The sequence below is a fragment of the Sabethes cyaneus genome, chromosome 3, assembly GCF_943734655.1.
Source record: "Sabethes cyaneus chromosome 3, idSabCyanKW18_F2, whole genome shotgun sequence".
In the NCBI taxonomy this organism is placed as follows: domain Eukaryota; kingdom Metazoa; phylum Arthropoda; class Insecta; order Diptera; family Culicidae; genus Sabethes; species Sabethes cyaneus.
In genome coordinates, this window is record NC_071355.1 from 172,931,342 (window position 1) to 172,946,663 (window position 15,322).

Consider the following 15,322-nt stretch of genomic DNA (forward strand, 5'->3'; position numbering starts at 1 on the left):
TGCGCAACACGTACTCATGGAAAGTCCTTGTTTTCCTCTGACCGTAGCTTAATAAAGGGTTTTGTGGCTTTTCATAATCTGTTTCTAAGATTTTGCAACTCAGGGGTCCACCAAGGTTGGCTGAATTGCACTCGGGGCGGTCTTGGTCTAATAGAGATACACGCGTGGATAATACTGAATATCCAATACAGTCAGAGACCGTTCTCATTATCTCAAAGATTTTTACATATAAAGGTCAACAGCCAGGTGATAAGTGAACTGCTAGTTCATTTACAAAAAGAGAAAAGAGCAACGATCCAATGTTGTTCTTCTGTGGTATACATATCAGAGATGTTGTGGAATCGAGACGATAATCTCCGACCCGATCTTGGTAAAAAAAAACTGAGTTACCTTTTTACTGTGGATACGAGTGTAACCACATACAGAACGATAGGGAAACTCCAAGCTTTTTAACTCTTATTGCAAGGAAGTTCATGATCAACCCAATCAAACGCTGCTTTCAAGTTCGTGCACTGCATTCATTTGCATACTTTCATTCATGCTAAGTAGCTAGACCCAGACGAAACTAATGAGTTTCGCACAGACTAAAATTTAAAAACTATAAAAATCTACTTTAAAACGTCAGTTTTAACGTTTTACTATTTTCACTTTTCTTTATCCTTCTGCTATTCTTCAAGACGGCATTGAAGTGCAATGCTATGTTCGAATCTCGACTAGAAGATACTTGAAGAATTGACCAAGTTAATAAAGGCAGAGAAATATTACAGATTAGTCCAAACATGTCCCACCCTTTAGGCCTTTCATCAAACTGATTTAGTATTCAATCTATCGGGCTGCGTGGCTGCTTCCAGCATATAAACAGGATTAAAACTATTTGTTTCGATGTTAACTAATTTTTCATCTCTTTAGTTTTGATCTAACAAACATTTGAAGTAGACCATTAAGTACATCTGGAGAAAGAGATTAAAATTATCAATACACTTTTGTAATGCAGTTGGAACTTTCTTTCGGCCGTTGTTGTAACTTACCAGCTTTCTCAAATTAACCATTGCGAATATGTGCAATTATAGTGTGCTGCTGCTTTTCCTGCTGGATACGAACATCCCACTTGAGGTGAAGCTTGAATGTGCTCAGAAAATAACCTCAACTTTCTGACAACCTTCTTCACTCGCTAGACGATATCTATGTATGCTGTACGAGTGTAGCTCCTGTGTCCATAAGTTATATTTTCTTCCACCCGAGCCAGAAGCACCTGTGAGTTCCACTTATTTTAGAGTGGAATCCAACTTAAAACGGCTATAATTTATTTATTAGGCAGTCACAATGTATAACATTTATTGATTTTATGTGCTTTTATTGCTAGTTTTCTGGTTCATTGGATGCATTTGAAAAACAAACAGTCTAGACTGGTGGGGGGAACTAAAACGTTTCATTTTTCATGGAATTTTACGATCTGATTCTGCTCCTTTTAATCCTGCTGATGGATTGCGCAAACATTCCATCCTCTTTCAGACTGCAAAATGCCGGTAAAATGTTGCACGTTATACAACAGCAGCGGTTAATCCTAAGCCTAGCATCGTTTGATAACCAGACAACCCTTTCTGTTTTCTTGCAGGTTCCTCGATCTCGATTCTGGAATCGGCGGTCAAACCGTTCCCCTCGGTAACGACCGGTAGTCCACCTTCGCGCTGCAGTGACGTGTCCGCGATTTGGGCGCCGTGCATTTGCACGCTAGAGCTGTGCATCGGCTGGTACCCCTGTGGACTGAAATACTGCAAAGGAAGACCGGACAGCAACCAGCTGCTGAACGGCGGTGCCGGAAGCTCCAGTTACCGCTGTGGCATCAAAACTTGCCGCAAGTGCCATCAATACTCGTACTACGTACGGGAAAAGCAGCAGTGCCTGTGGGATGAATGACCGCAAGTGGGCTACTGCTGTAATTGCATCAACAGTCGCTACTGGAAGAAATGCTATCACACCAAATCCAACGACGATAATCATCATCACCAACGACAACATCAGCAGGATGGATACCGTAACCGAACGTACGAACAGGCGCGACCGCTGACGGGGACCATCAGGAATTCCGCCAGCGGCAGCCCCGTTCACAACCGAACGACAACGAGGTTCAGATGCGACACCAGTTCTGTTCAACACAAATCACTGGCAGCGACAGGGATAACTTCGAGTAGGGTTAGCTGTAGAAATAGTAAGAGTAATAATAGTACCACTACAACTAGCATTAGGAGATGGTCGGTATCAGCGGCAACCGAAACAATCAGTGAATTTAATTTTTTACTCCGAGATTATATACTGCTCAATCGCATCCGTTGTACTTTGCACCCCGGAGAGAACCCGGCCGTGACAAATGAACGCCAACGACGACGACGCCGACGACGACGGTGACCGCAGCAGAGCCGGATCCATTGACTCGTCACTGAAACGATGTAGAGACGTGTTTCGAGTTGAATGAAATTATTTTATAGCACAAACAACAACCAATGGCTTTTTACTACATTCATACATAGATTTTGGTTTTTGTTTCGACGCCGTGTTCGTACTTTATTTGCCGTAGCAATAATTGCAATCATTAACGTTAGTCAAAAAAAGCGCTAAAATAATTGAGCAAAGCAAAGTGCGGGCACGGTACAATCCGAATTCCGTTCAGCAACAACAAAAAACCCTCACGTTAATGAACAAGAGCGAAAAAGGTTCGAAAAAAAAATCTTAGAAAGAAATGGAAGCAAGAAAATGCTCGAACAATTATTTTATGCCCACAGGTAAGTTCCTAATTAAACTTTTTTTTACTTCTAATTTGAAATTACCGAACGAAACAAGAAATACATTCTAAAATATATCCGTGTTTGCTGGATGGCGAAAATTTGGTTCTGAACTGTACAGTAACCATGCGACTCCATTAATTTAAATCCGATGGGGACTCTACGTCATAGAACAAAACACGCACGTTTCGCCATCGAAAAATGAAAATCACATCATTTTTTATTTCAAATTTCGATTTTATAGACGTTTCTCTTTATTTTGATACCAATAATAAAACGCTCTGACCTGAAGAAAAGCTTAAAAAAATAAAATTAGTTGCAGGCCCATAAATTCAAGTTTTGGTTACTAAATTATCCCCAACATAATAATCACCAAACACGTCCACGTTGCATTTTTCAAGGAAGGCGATTCGAAGTTACACTGTGAATAATACAATGCATTTCATTATCTCTCTAAAGAAAAACCTTCACAATTAAGTTCGTTGCTTTTTATCCTCTCAAAATGTTTGGACATTTAAGTGCCATGTTATGCCGCACCATCACGAGGGATAGCAAAATTGAATGAAATGTCTAATGGCTCTGCGGTCTTCGCTCGCCATGGTTTACAAGTGCGACGGAACACGGTCAATGTTCGTCCGTGTTAACGTCGGCAGGTTTAATTGAATCCTGAAGTGTGAGATTGATGATGCTTCCACAATCCCGTGTACAACCAGCGTCTCTATGGCGCACTGGCCTTCTCTCTCTTGAACATGTCTGTCCGGAAGGTAAAACAACGCGTTGCATCGTTTCGTCTCAAGCGCTGATAATCCTTGGTAGCCTTGTAGCCGTATATTCTTTCCATCACTGCTGATGCTTAACTATGCAACTATAGAAGCGGGTAGATACGTATATGGAAAAAATAGCACTGCAATAGTGGTATTCTCATCCATTGCTGCCGCCGTTGGCAATTTTCTTGCCATTTCTCAGCATTTGCAAGCGAGGACAATTATGCTTAATTCATTTCCATTCGCTCTACGGTTGTCTTCTTCCACTGCAGTAGCGCAATTTACAGCGCAAGAGTCGTATTTGCGTCAATCATATTTCTACTGTGCTAAGAGATAATCCGCGTCGGAATAATGAGGTATATTTGACGCTTGATATTTGATTGTTTTCATTTCATTCCAACTATTAACTAGGGCTTTATTTTGATGTGATTGTGGAATTCGCGATGGCGGCTTCCACAAAGCTTTACATTTCGAATTATGCCTTCGAAGGAGCCGCGCTTTCCTTAATTTATAAAATCAAAATGGAATATAGTGATTAGCCATTCGAATTAGATCTGCGGTTCTAATTTAAGTCATAGGACAAGTTTTCATTAGTATTGGTCAATATATGCCATTTTACATTCTTATTCAATGCCGCCTTCTACTCGGCGACAATTTTTTCAGCACTCATTAATCTCCACTCGAATTTCTTCCGCATCTGTTTGCAAACAGCAGAGTTTCCTCAGGGCCATTTGCCACATACTTGTGTTCCATTACCAACCGAAATCAGTCCCAAAACCGGCAACCGACGCGACGGCAATCGGCGCGGCAGCACTCGCGATAATGGCGGCGAAGTCGGCAAATCCCGACCAGAAGACAAAAACAACTTTCCAAACTCACTCTGGCGTAAATTGAAAAACTTGACAACGGAAACGGAATACTTTCCGTTCTGTCCGCCTACGGTGGTCAAAAAGATTGCTCGGCAGCTTGCACCATCGCCATTATTTCGCACAGCTGTCCAAAGGGGTTGAAACTTTCTTTGGTATATAATTTGTTAATGGGAGTGTAGGTGGATCGGAGGCTGCTTTTTGTTTCAGACAGACAGAAGAATGCAAACTACTGCCACTCTACTTTGAAAAAATATCGAAACCAAACATTATGACTGTTGCTTGTTTGTTTACCCGAATATTCAGTGCAGGTGGTGAAGCACCACTTTGTACTTCCCATTATTATTCACCTCGTTTTTGCAGCATACAACATAATATTTCAAAGTCACTTCTTACCATTGCAAACTTTCACCGAAACCAGAAAACTAAGAATATCGGTAGCATTTCACTGCGTAATTGCGAAGTTTTGCCAGGCGGCAAAATTGTGGCTTACAAATTAAGACAAGCTTACAATCGGAATTCAGGCAGTCTATGCCACACCACAGAGTGAGACTCCCTTTCGCAGCTGCTGTAGTGTATACTGTGCAGAGCGAGAAAATCCCCAGGAAAATCGGATTACCTAGTTGTACCGTTCTACACAGAGTAAATTGGGATGTTTTAGTGTGTCAGTCGACTTCTGGTGTCGAGCTAAATTTAATGGAGGAAATTGTGCGTCAGCTTCACAGGAAAATGTCTTATCACGGCCATGGCAAATCATTGTTGCTACACAATTTTCCAGAATTAGATACGTTAGTGTTAGTTATACTCGAGTGGGGGACTACATCGATGGTAGCGAATGTGCATGAATGAAATTACATGCAATGATTTCCGGAGGGCAGTGACATGCTTGTAGGTAGAAATCAAAATAGCTTCGAATGGTTCAAAAAACATTTAGACGTTTAATTATATTACTGTCGAGTAAAGATTGTATTGACACAAGATACTAGTTTTGATGGTTTATTAGCTCATATTCGGAATACGAAAAAACATGGTGTAAAAAATCAACACAGAACACTTCAAACCAGTTATTAAACCCCCTTTAACTAATCTACAGGAACATCAATGTTATTCATGAACGTAGTTTTCTATAGCACTATGGGCCAGAAATTAAAATTCCGCGACAAAAATGTTTGCGTTTTATCGGGGTGTTTTAGCTTGATGTGAACTTTTTGAATGGAAAAATTATGTATATTTTGAAGAGGTCGTCCAATATTCAGGTAACCACTTAACAACAACTTTTTAAGTAAATTTGTTTCGAAGTTTTTAGTTTCAAAACATTAAAGATAAATAAATTTAATGTAATTTTTCTGAACATATCAAATTTCTATCTTCTACCCAATTTCAGCAGCAGACCTTTGTTTTTGAATGACCCATCAAAGCATATTTCCTTTTGTAACATGTTTATCTCCACAGGTAGCTCAACATGATGTTCTAGAAAGTATTTTGGATATAAAAGAGGAATATTTTTGTTTAAGACTGTTTTGCTTTTTCTGTATTATAGGAGATGTACTAAGCCTTCGCCCCCTCCCTAATCTTCGCCCCCCGGTCAAAGTTGCTTTTACTATACATCTCAACCTTTAGGTACAGTAAAAAAATGTATGCCTCCTTCCAAAACATCAAATCCATTTTCATTTTACATCAATTGTGTATAATTTCGTAATTCATTTATGATGAAATTTAGAACTTTAAAATGCCTCCATTGAAAACAACACTATTTTCTTCGGATGTGTAAAATTGAGCTTATTTTGAAACGTTGGGAAAAAGTATAAAATAATGTTATGTATGACACGTTTTAACTGTCAAATTTTTAGAAATAGCACAAAAAACCTTTTGAAATGTATTATCGTTTAATCATGGTGAATTTCACAAAGATTTTATTGCTTTTAAAAGGGGTCGAAAAATAGCACACAAAAATTCGATGTTTTAATTTTTCGTCCCCGTGGCAACTACTGTAACTGTTTAAATCATAGTAAAATATTAGTGGCTGCATACAAACAGTTGGTTATACTTTATCGCCTATATTATACGTTACCCGAGCAGGAGCGAAGAGCAAAATAATATCAAAATGTGTTATTGGAAATCGAATAACTCATATCAAAATTTGGTCTTGTTTTGGCTGACATAGTTGGTAAAATAACAAAAAATAATATCCAAATTTTACTCCTTTAAGGTCAAAAGAATAACTACTTGTGTTATTCGAATAACAAAGCAATAACATGACTGTATTCAGAGTTTAGAATAACATATTTTAGTATTATTAAGGTATTGAATAACAAATGCAGAAGTTTATGAAATATTAAAAAATCATTTTATAATCTAAAATCTCTTTAATCAATACAAAAATTGTATGAAAAATATCGAATGTCATTTTAAGGCTAAAATAAGATATGCTAACAAAATCAGTTATAAACCTCATCTTACAACCACTGTATGACCACGGATGTTGTGGGTTCAAATCCGGTTATAATTTCTGATTACAGCTTGGTTCGACCCATGCACCTTCCAGCATTGGACAAAAGATAGGAGTCACAACGACAACTTGTTAAGCATAGCTACCTTTTCCCCCCTTCCTTTCCACCCTTTTCCTTCATTCCCGGAAAAAAATCCTTCTTCATTACTTTCCCTTACCGTCCCTTCATCAATTGTAGAATCATCGTTTCAAAAAAAATATTAACATAAATTTGAAAAAATCCAAACTAAGCTAGCTAAACTCTCAAATTTCACTGTAAATTGGGTTCTAGGGAGCGAAATATAATACATTTACCCTAGTTAATGAGATATACAGGGTGTTCAATAAGTTCGAATACACTTTAAAAATGTGTTTAAAAAATGAACAAGATATTCTTTTCTGAGTCAATTTTTATTGAAGCACCCCCCCCCCCCCGCCCTCCCTTTGTGCTTTACGACGAGCTTCAGACGTTTCTCAAAAGAATCGTACGAGCACGCACCTGGTCCATGGGCATCTGGTCCTAGATCTTGGAAATGAGCTTCTTAAATTGGTCCATAGTGCACTAAGGCTCGCTTTATGTTCGCTCTACTTGGCCAGCATGTACGACTATACATAAAAGTTCAGGGGATTAAGATCCGGGGAGCTGGGAGGCCACAAAGTCTTATCGAGAAAATCAGTTAAATTCTCCCGACACCACGCTTGGACGATATTCGCCGTGCGGCCCGTTGTGCCGTCCTGTTGAAAGACGTAATGATCTTTCACGTAGAGGTCACGAAGTGCCGGGGCCACAACCTTCTCTAGAACTTCGGTCTTATAGTACGTAGCGATGATTTTCACGTTTTTCTCGATAAACACCAGTGGAAGCTTCCCACGCTTGGATACGGCCCCCCAAACCATCCCTGACGCGGCACTCTGGAACCGCGAAATGTTTATGTCGGACGGGGGGATGCTGGCCAACGTCGGCGCCTACAGCCGATCATTTTGGACATTTTACGGCTGTTGTAAGATGAGGAGTTTCTCATCAGAAAACACGAACTCCTGAGTCCTGACCAGCGTGCCGCGAAAGTATTAGTTTTGCTCTTCTTCGTTGTAGCCTCCGTTACCCGGTGAACCTTGCGTTTCTTGTACGGCTTGCATCCCAGATCCTTCGCCATGATGGCGTGGGCAGTCTTGATCGACACGTCCAGGTCAACAGCGGTCTTCTGATCGAGCGGTTCATTTTTCGACGAACCCGCTCTCTCACCACCTTGATGGTTGCTGGCGTCCTCGCCGTACGCGACCGCCCGGATCTACGTTCTTGGCCGAACCCGTCTCCCGGTACCGACGGATGGTGTTATAGACCTCTCGCAAACAACTTTACTACGACGTTGCGGTACTCCTTCATCGCGCGCGGTAAACAAATAACAAATGACATCAAGTCGACACCTTGCGCGTCGGTTAACCTATATATATAAGGCTAAAGCTGACACCAATAGCAATCACAGAACGCACATGATGCGCATTTACACAACGATGAAAAGTTGTAGTCGAACTTATTAAACACCCTGTAACTGATTTTAAGTCAAAAAAAGTCTGTTGAAAAATTTGAATATCTCAGCCATCTGCAAGAATCGGCAATTAGTTTGCATATCAATTTGTTGGAAATTGTTCAAGCTATCTGCCCAAATGTTTATTTTAGAGAATACATGGGAATACCATTAGTTTTACCTACACACAGCAACAAAATAGTAATTTTAATAGTAAATTATGAAAATTATATCATTGTTTGCCGTTTTTCCATGTTGTCATTATAACAACAGAAGGGTAAAAGTCCATTATCTATAATGGAATAATGGTTGTTATTCAATTAAAACTAAATGGATGAGTGTGACGATTTGGTTAAAAATGATTAAATTAAGCATTTCCATCAATGTTTCGAATCGAGCGAGAAGTCAACCATGCCTACTCACACGCGAAAGAGTATGAGTAAAGCCCCAAACACAATGCATACGGATTTTACTACGTTGCGGCAATTTGGCAGTTTTTCCATGGGTTTTCTGTCAAATTTCCGCAACGTAGTAAAATCCGTATGCATTGTGTCTGGGCCTTAACATAGCATACAACGCTTACGCCGCACACGCAGGCGTAAAAGGAGTAGCCGCCGGTGCTGTGTGCAGACATTTTGCTACCCAAGCACTCGCGCACGCACATTCTCACATCGTCTTCTTGCAAAGCACAAATTTTGTATTACTTCTTCTTCTTCCTCAAATTCGCCCTCGATTTTACTCACAGGCGGGAGCGCGGGCCCTCGCGTGTAATCGGCATCAGCAGATCGGGCTGCAACGACGAACGATGAGCGACAACTGTAGCTGTTATCTAAACACATACTCGCAAAAACTCGTTGCTGGGCATGCAGAAATACGAGTGGGAGCTTTAAAGGTATGCTAATGCCGGCGTGTTCGTTAGAATCAGTACGCATGTGTGAGAAAATTAGACTACACGAGTGTGGGCTTCGCAACACTGATTTCTACACAAAACAGATATAAAAGCCATGGTAACTAAAAATAAGCATAGTTATGGTCAAAATAACCCCAGAAATTCTTTTCGAAGACTATGTAAATTGTTTTTGTGATGGAAAACACCCATAGGTCAAAAAGTTTTTTTGATTTTTGTCGTGAAATTTCAAGTTCTGGTCCATAGTGCACAGGGACACAACAATTTCCAATATTTATTTAAGCTTCTTAGCTTTGAATTCAAATTAGGCTTCAGTTGAGCTGACCGTGGGTCGTCCTCGATAGCGCACATCCATCGGGCGCAGGATCTTCCCCGAAGTCTACGGCCTCTTTCTGCTGAAAATAGTTTTAGCTTCTCTTTCGTCGGGAATTCTGACCGCGTGCCCTTCCCACCGCAGTCTGCCACATTTTACTACTTTTACTTGTTATCAGCATATTTGTATACTTGATACAGCTCGTGGTTCATGCGTCTGCGTCAAACCCCATTTTCCATTTTGCCATCAAGTATTGATCACAGAATTTTACACTTGAAACCTTTCAAGCACTCGTCGGTTAGCTTCCTTTAGCGTCCATGATTCATGTTCGTACAGAGCCACCGCGAGGATTAGTATTCTGTAGATCGCCAGTTTTGTGCAAAGTTGCAAACTACGGGACTCCTGCAGGCTACGTCATTCGCAGCAAGCCCGATTCGCGGCTACAATTCGTCGTTTCACTTTGCGGTTTACACCGTTGTCACATGTCACGAGCGCACCAAGCTATATGAATTCCTCAACTACTTCATGCCGTTTTTCATTCAGCTCCTCTTCGGCACCAACACCATTTGGACTCTCAAGTTCCCTGCTACTGTGTTACCTGACTCACTGCGCATAGCGTTGTATTCGCGGTATCGTGTTGGTTCGAAAGGTTTCGAAAAATATCGCCCTTGTATCGAAAATATCGTTGATTTTGATCACTAAAAATAACGTACTTAAACGTTATATTGCAAGTGCTAGTAGTACGCAATAATTGTATTGTGAAACTGAATTGTTATTTATGCAACTTTTTGCAAGTTAAATGCAATAACAAAAGCACAACTTATAAAAAATCGGTTGTTATCGATATTAGCTGCATTTGCGTTATAAACGAATAAAACACATGATGACGTTTTATTTCAATAACACGCATATTCGCAGTGAGTCAGGTAAAACAGTAGCAACCATGTTCTTCGTTTTGGAGGTGTTTCCAAATTTCCCAATTAAAAGGCAAAAAGGCTTCTACTCCTCTTTGGTTGATTCCGATGATATTGACATCATCCGCAAAACCAAGAAGCGTATGAGATTTCGTGAAGACAGTCCCGTTTATTTCCTCGTTTACTGTTCATATTGCACTTTCCAAGGCAATATTGATGAGCAGGTTAGAGAGTGCATCCCCTTGCTTCAGTCCATCCAACGTCACAAAAGCGGTTGAGGTCGCAGCCGCTATTCTGACTCATAATTTTTGTAAGAATTTTGGATACACAACAGCTACCAGAGAAGTGGGGGATGAAGTTATCTGCCTTAACAACAAGAAAGCCAAGAAGCTGGACTGTGAGAAATATCATATAATCATCGTTATCAATACCGCGTACAAAGTGATCTTCCGGGTTCGGTGAAGGACGGTTAGTGAAGGATCAAATATTTAAGCTACGGCAGATCCTCCAAAAAGTCCATGAACACAGAATTTTTACTCACGATTATTTGATTGATTTCGAAGTTGCGTATGAGACTGTCGATCGTTAAGAGCTATAGAAAATCATGGTCGACAACGACTTTTCCGGAACGGTAAACCTATTTCTGGTTCATTTCTGTCCGTAGGCGCTGCAATTTGCTCGATTTCAGTATTCCCGAACATTATCATACAATCCATCGACCAATATTTATTTTACTAGAGACGATGCACGACAAAACAGCTGTATTCCCGCGCAATTTGCATTGAATTTATTTAATTTTTTCACAGCGATAAAAAAAAAGAAAAAGCTAAAAGTAGCCCAATAGCGGAACTTTCTCGTCTGAGTTCATACTATACTAGCTTATATGGTAGTGCAAAAAAACATGCAACCAGGAACCAGCTGAATGTGCATTAATATTTATACACATATCCACAATCCTAATATCCCAGAGTACAATATTGTGTAAAATCAAAAGCAGAGCAGTAGAAATATAATCTTGTGATAATCGGATTTTTGACCATGCCAACGCTAGCTGGTTTATCATTACAAAATAAGGGTTAAATTTTGAAAATGGTTTCAGTTGTACTATTGTCTTGGAGCTATATCACTATAGGCCTATCCTGATGAATCGATCCCTCTATCCCTTTTGGTAATCGACCAATTAGTGCTCACCCACAATATGGAAGCTAGCCCATTTCCTTACCGTCAGAAGCTTTTCTACTCCGGATTGAAATAATAAAACGTGACTGCCTGGCAGAAAAAGATTAGACCAATCCAATAGCACTACAATTCGTCCGTATACATCTCTATAAATCCCATTTTGTTTTACTCGACATGTAGGATACATTGTTAGCAAAAATGTACGCTTCAAGGATGCATGCTCTTTCGCAGGCCAAGCTGCTTATGTTTTGTTGGTAAGAATTTATCCGATTTCCGCTGCGCTAGTGGGAATTGCCAACGAATCGACTGATGCCTGTTAGAACTTTCCATCGTCCTGCTCTTTTCGCATCATCCAAAGTGATGTGTAGCCGGTGCAGTTTCGCTTCGACCTGAAAGTCCTCATTGCATTGTTATTGAAGAAAATAAATAAAATGGCACTCGAGGAAGACAGTCAGCTGCCCAGCGGAACTGAATTGTTTAATCAACAAAGACTCATAAAAACTATGAACTTCAGACAATTTTATTCATTGGTGAAACTAAGGGGTACTGCTTCATGTAAGATCTTACATTTCTCGTAGATCCTATGCTTCGTAATTCTTCAACGTTGAAAATGTTCACTGAAGAAAATGAAATGCATGGGAACCTTCAGGTAGAAACATAAAATATTAGAAATTCTTCTCGATTTGACACATTAAACCCCAGGCATGTTCCAGTCAACATAATTTCCTAGTTTTCGAAACACGAGATTCACGTGGATTTAATATACTGCCATAAATTGAGCATTTAAGCCTTACGAGTTTAAACACCCACTCGAGTTGTCGAGTAGTAATGTTACCTAGTACAATAGTTTTACCATATTCCACTTACATATTTCTACGCAAAGTGGTCTGGAGGCCGGTAGCAAACTGAGGTTGGTTTCCACAAGGGAAAATATTGTTCCCTATATTGTGGTACAGTTGCATTGGTACCACTTGCAGGGGACTGCAGGCAGTATTTAATGCAATCGGACAACCGGTGAGTAAAGTTTGTGAAATTTGGGAATTGCCGGATTTCGTTACCCGTGCCATAAAGTAAACTTTTTCGTTAGCTTAATGTAATAGGCTTTATATAACCTGAATTGAGCCGGCTTATTATACCGAAGATAAATATACTCTGTGTTGGCAACGGCTTGGGTTGTTCTATTTGGAATCTCAGCACCAAACCATGGTTCATTGTGTTTACGGTATTTTAAATCATACACGACGAGGCTTACAAGCAGTAATATGCCTATATGCTTGTGTGCCACATGCTTAGAGACTGCTTATAGCTAACTGTATTTTTTGCAAACCATGTAGGAATGTCTTGTAGCTGCATTGACCATTAATTTTACGGATACATCTGGACGTATTACGTAGTATTGTCGAATATTGCTATCTGCCTTCTGGCTAAGCAATGAGGGGAGTTGTTTTCTACTTTACTGTGAGGAAAAATTGCAAATTTGTATATTAAACTACCCATCCCAAGTAACCAATAAGCATTTACATAAGCAGCAAATCAGCATATCGGCATTTTATACTGCAAGTTGTTGTATATTAGCTTTTTGACTGCATAGGTATTGTAAATTGGCATCCAAAATTCTATTCAAATTCTTCGTGTCTGTAAATAGCTGCAAATTAGCATTGTCAGCACTATAAGAAGGTTACCAGTAAAGTAGCTGTATATTTTGCCAAAATAGCATTTAAGTAGCATTTAAGGCGACGTAAATGCTTATTGACTTGCATTTGAATAGCATTGGTGATGCTTATTGGTTACCTGGGATGCTTTCATAATTACGTAACTGCCAAAATGAATCATCTAAGGTTGAACTCCTCAGAAACTTGCAAAACTCGAGATTGTGACAAAGATCATCCGAGATTCATGATTTATGTACAACACAGTTTAATTTGTGGCAATACGAAGTTTGTCGGGTCAGCTAGTACAACAATAAAGAATACACCTAACATGCTTTAGATTATGAAATTTACGTCACTCATGACTTAAAGGTGAAATTAGTGATCATTAAGATATCAATGTTTTATTTTGTATTATTTTGCGAATGGAACAGAAACTGTAAGCGATAAAAAAAATCAGAGGGGTTGTGTACAAGACACGACCGCATATATAGGTGACGCAGGACTACGTAAATCTCTTTATAATAATAGTAGCATGTATTCATGCTTCGATTCTTCATGTATACACGCTATATGCAACATATATACATGCTACATGCGTTGTATGTAACATTTATCAAAATAGTAACATTGCATACGTTCAATTCTCAAAAGATTGTGCATTTGAAAACAATTTAACAAAATCAAGAACACAAACTATTGCTTTCCTGCTATCTTACTGAAATTAAAGATTGTTTTTATTACCCAGGGTTCCCACGTTGAAGGGATTTTACTAATTCAATCCTATTTTATCAACAGCACATCTTTTCACACAGCACATAGCACTGTAGCACATTTTTTCAACACAGATATCAAATTCGCCGAGGTTTAATCGTCTCGCAGTAAAGAATTTGCGTTCTGTTGGGCAACGAACTTGCGTCATTTTTTCTGGCACACTTCCCTAACACAGACATCAAATTGGACTAGGTTTAATCGCGTTCGTAAGAAATTTATTGGCACGAGGGGCTGTCACTCTTTCTGGCGTACTTCCCAAGCAAGGTCTAGGTTTAACCGCAGTGTTAAGAAATCTTGTTGAAACGAGGAAACTTGGTCACTTGTTTTGGCTTGGTTCCCAAGCACAATTAGTGATGCCCGATTTTTTCAGTTAATCGATTAGTTAATAATCGATTACTTTTTAGGCGGCCAATAATCGACATCGATTAATCGGCGCTGCATAATCGATTAATCGAAATAATCGATTGGTTATAATCTTCACGTTCCCGACACCAAAAAATAGCTTGGCGTCCCGTAGTACTGTCCATGGGTGTTTTGGAATGTGCAGTCAGACTTAGGCTAATTACATAGAAATCGAGAAGACCGCGTTTTTTGGTTTTTATATAGAAAAAGACGAAGGGCATTATCCAGTTTGCTAAAAATTTTGAATTATCTTTTGACGGTGGCATGGTTAATATCTAGATTAGGTTTAGTTTGGTTTTTAGGCTTCAGCGTGATATTTAATCCGGCCTACTGCGTGCAAACTGGATGATTAAAAGTAAAGCCTTGGGGTTAAGCATCCTTTCTAAGATTTGACCCATATTTATCGACAGACTTCACAACCAGCTATTACACGGGTACAAATTCAATCTCCATAATGCGAAAAATGACTCATGAATTCAAGAATCTGGTATATTTTCATGTTATGATTCTACACCATGAATAATATTCATGATTTCATACTTTTCTTTATCGTAACGCAATCTGAGCGTTACTATTTTGTGCGCGCAATAGTGAAATCATGAACCATTCAACTTAGAACCATGAATTAAATTCCTGGTAAACAGAATTTTGCTCATGATATCATGCGCTTTTGGATTAGAATCTCGAAATCACGATGACGTCATTTAGCTGTCAAATGACAAATCTGGCTGGTTTATTTACATGAACTTTTAACAAAAAT

The 15,322-nt window shown here is 39.4% G+C and overlaps 1 protein-coding gene across 1 annotated transcript in view; it reads left to right on the top strand.

Annotated features, from left to right (window-relative positions):
- The window catches only part of LOC128742170 (out at first protein), a 122,896-nt gene extending 120,409 nt beyond the window's left edge, over positions 1–2,487 (top strand). Inside the window, exon 5 of the mRNA XM_053838421.1 lies at positions 1,616–2,487. Within this exon, the coding sequence (XP_053694396.1) occupies positions 1,616–1,917 (302 nt within the window). The 3' untranslated portion in view covers positions 1,918–2,487. The remainder of the gene's footprint in view (positions 1–1,615) is intronic.
- Positions 2,488–15,322: the final 12,835 nt, after the last annotated feature.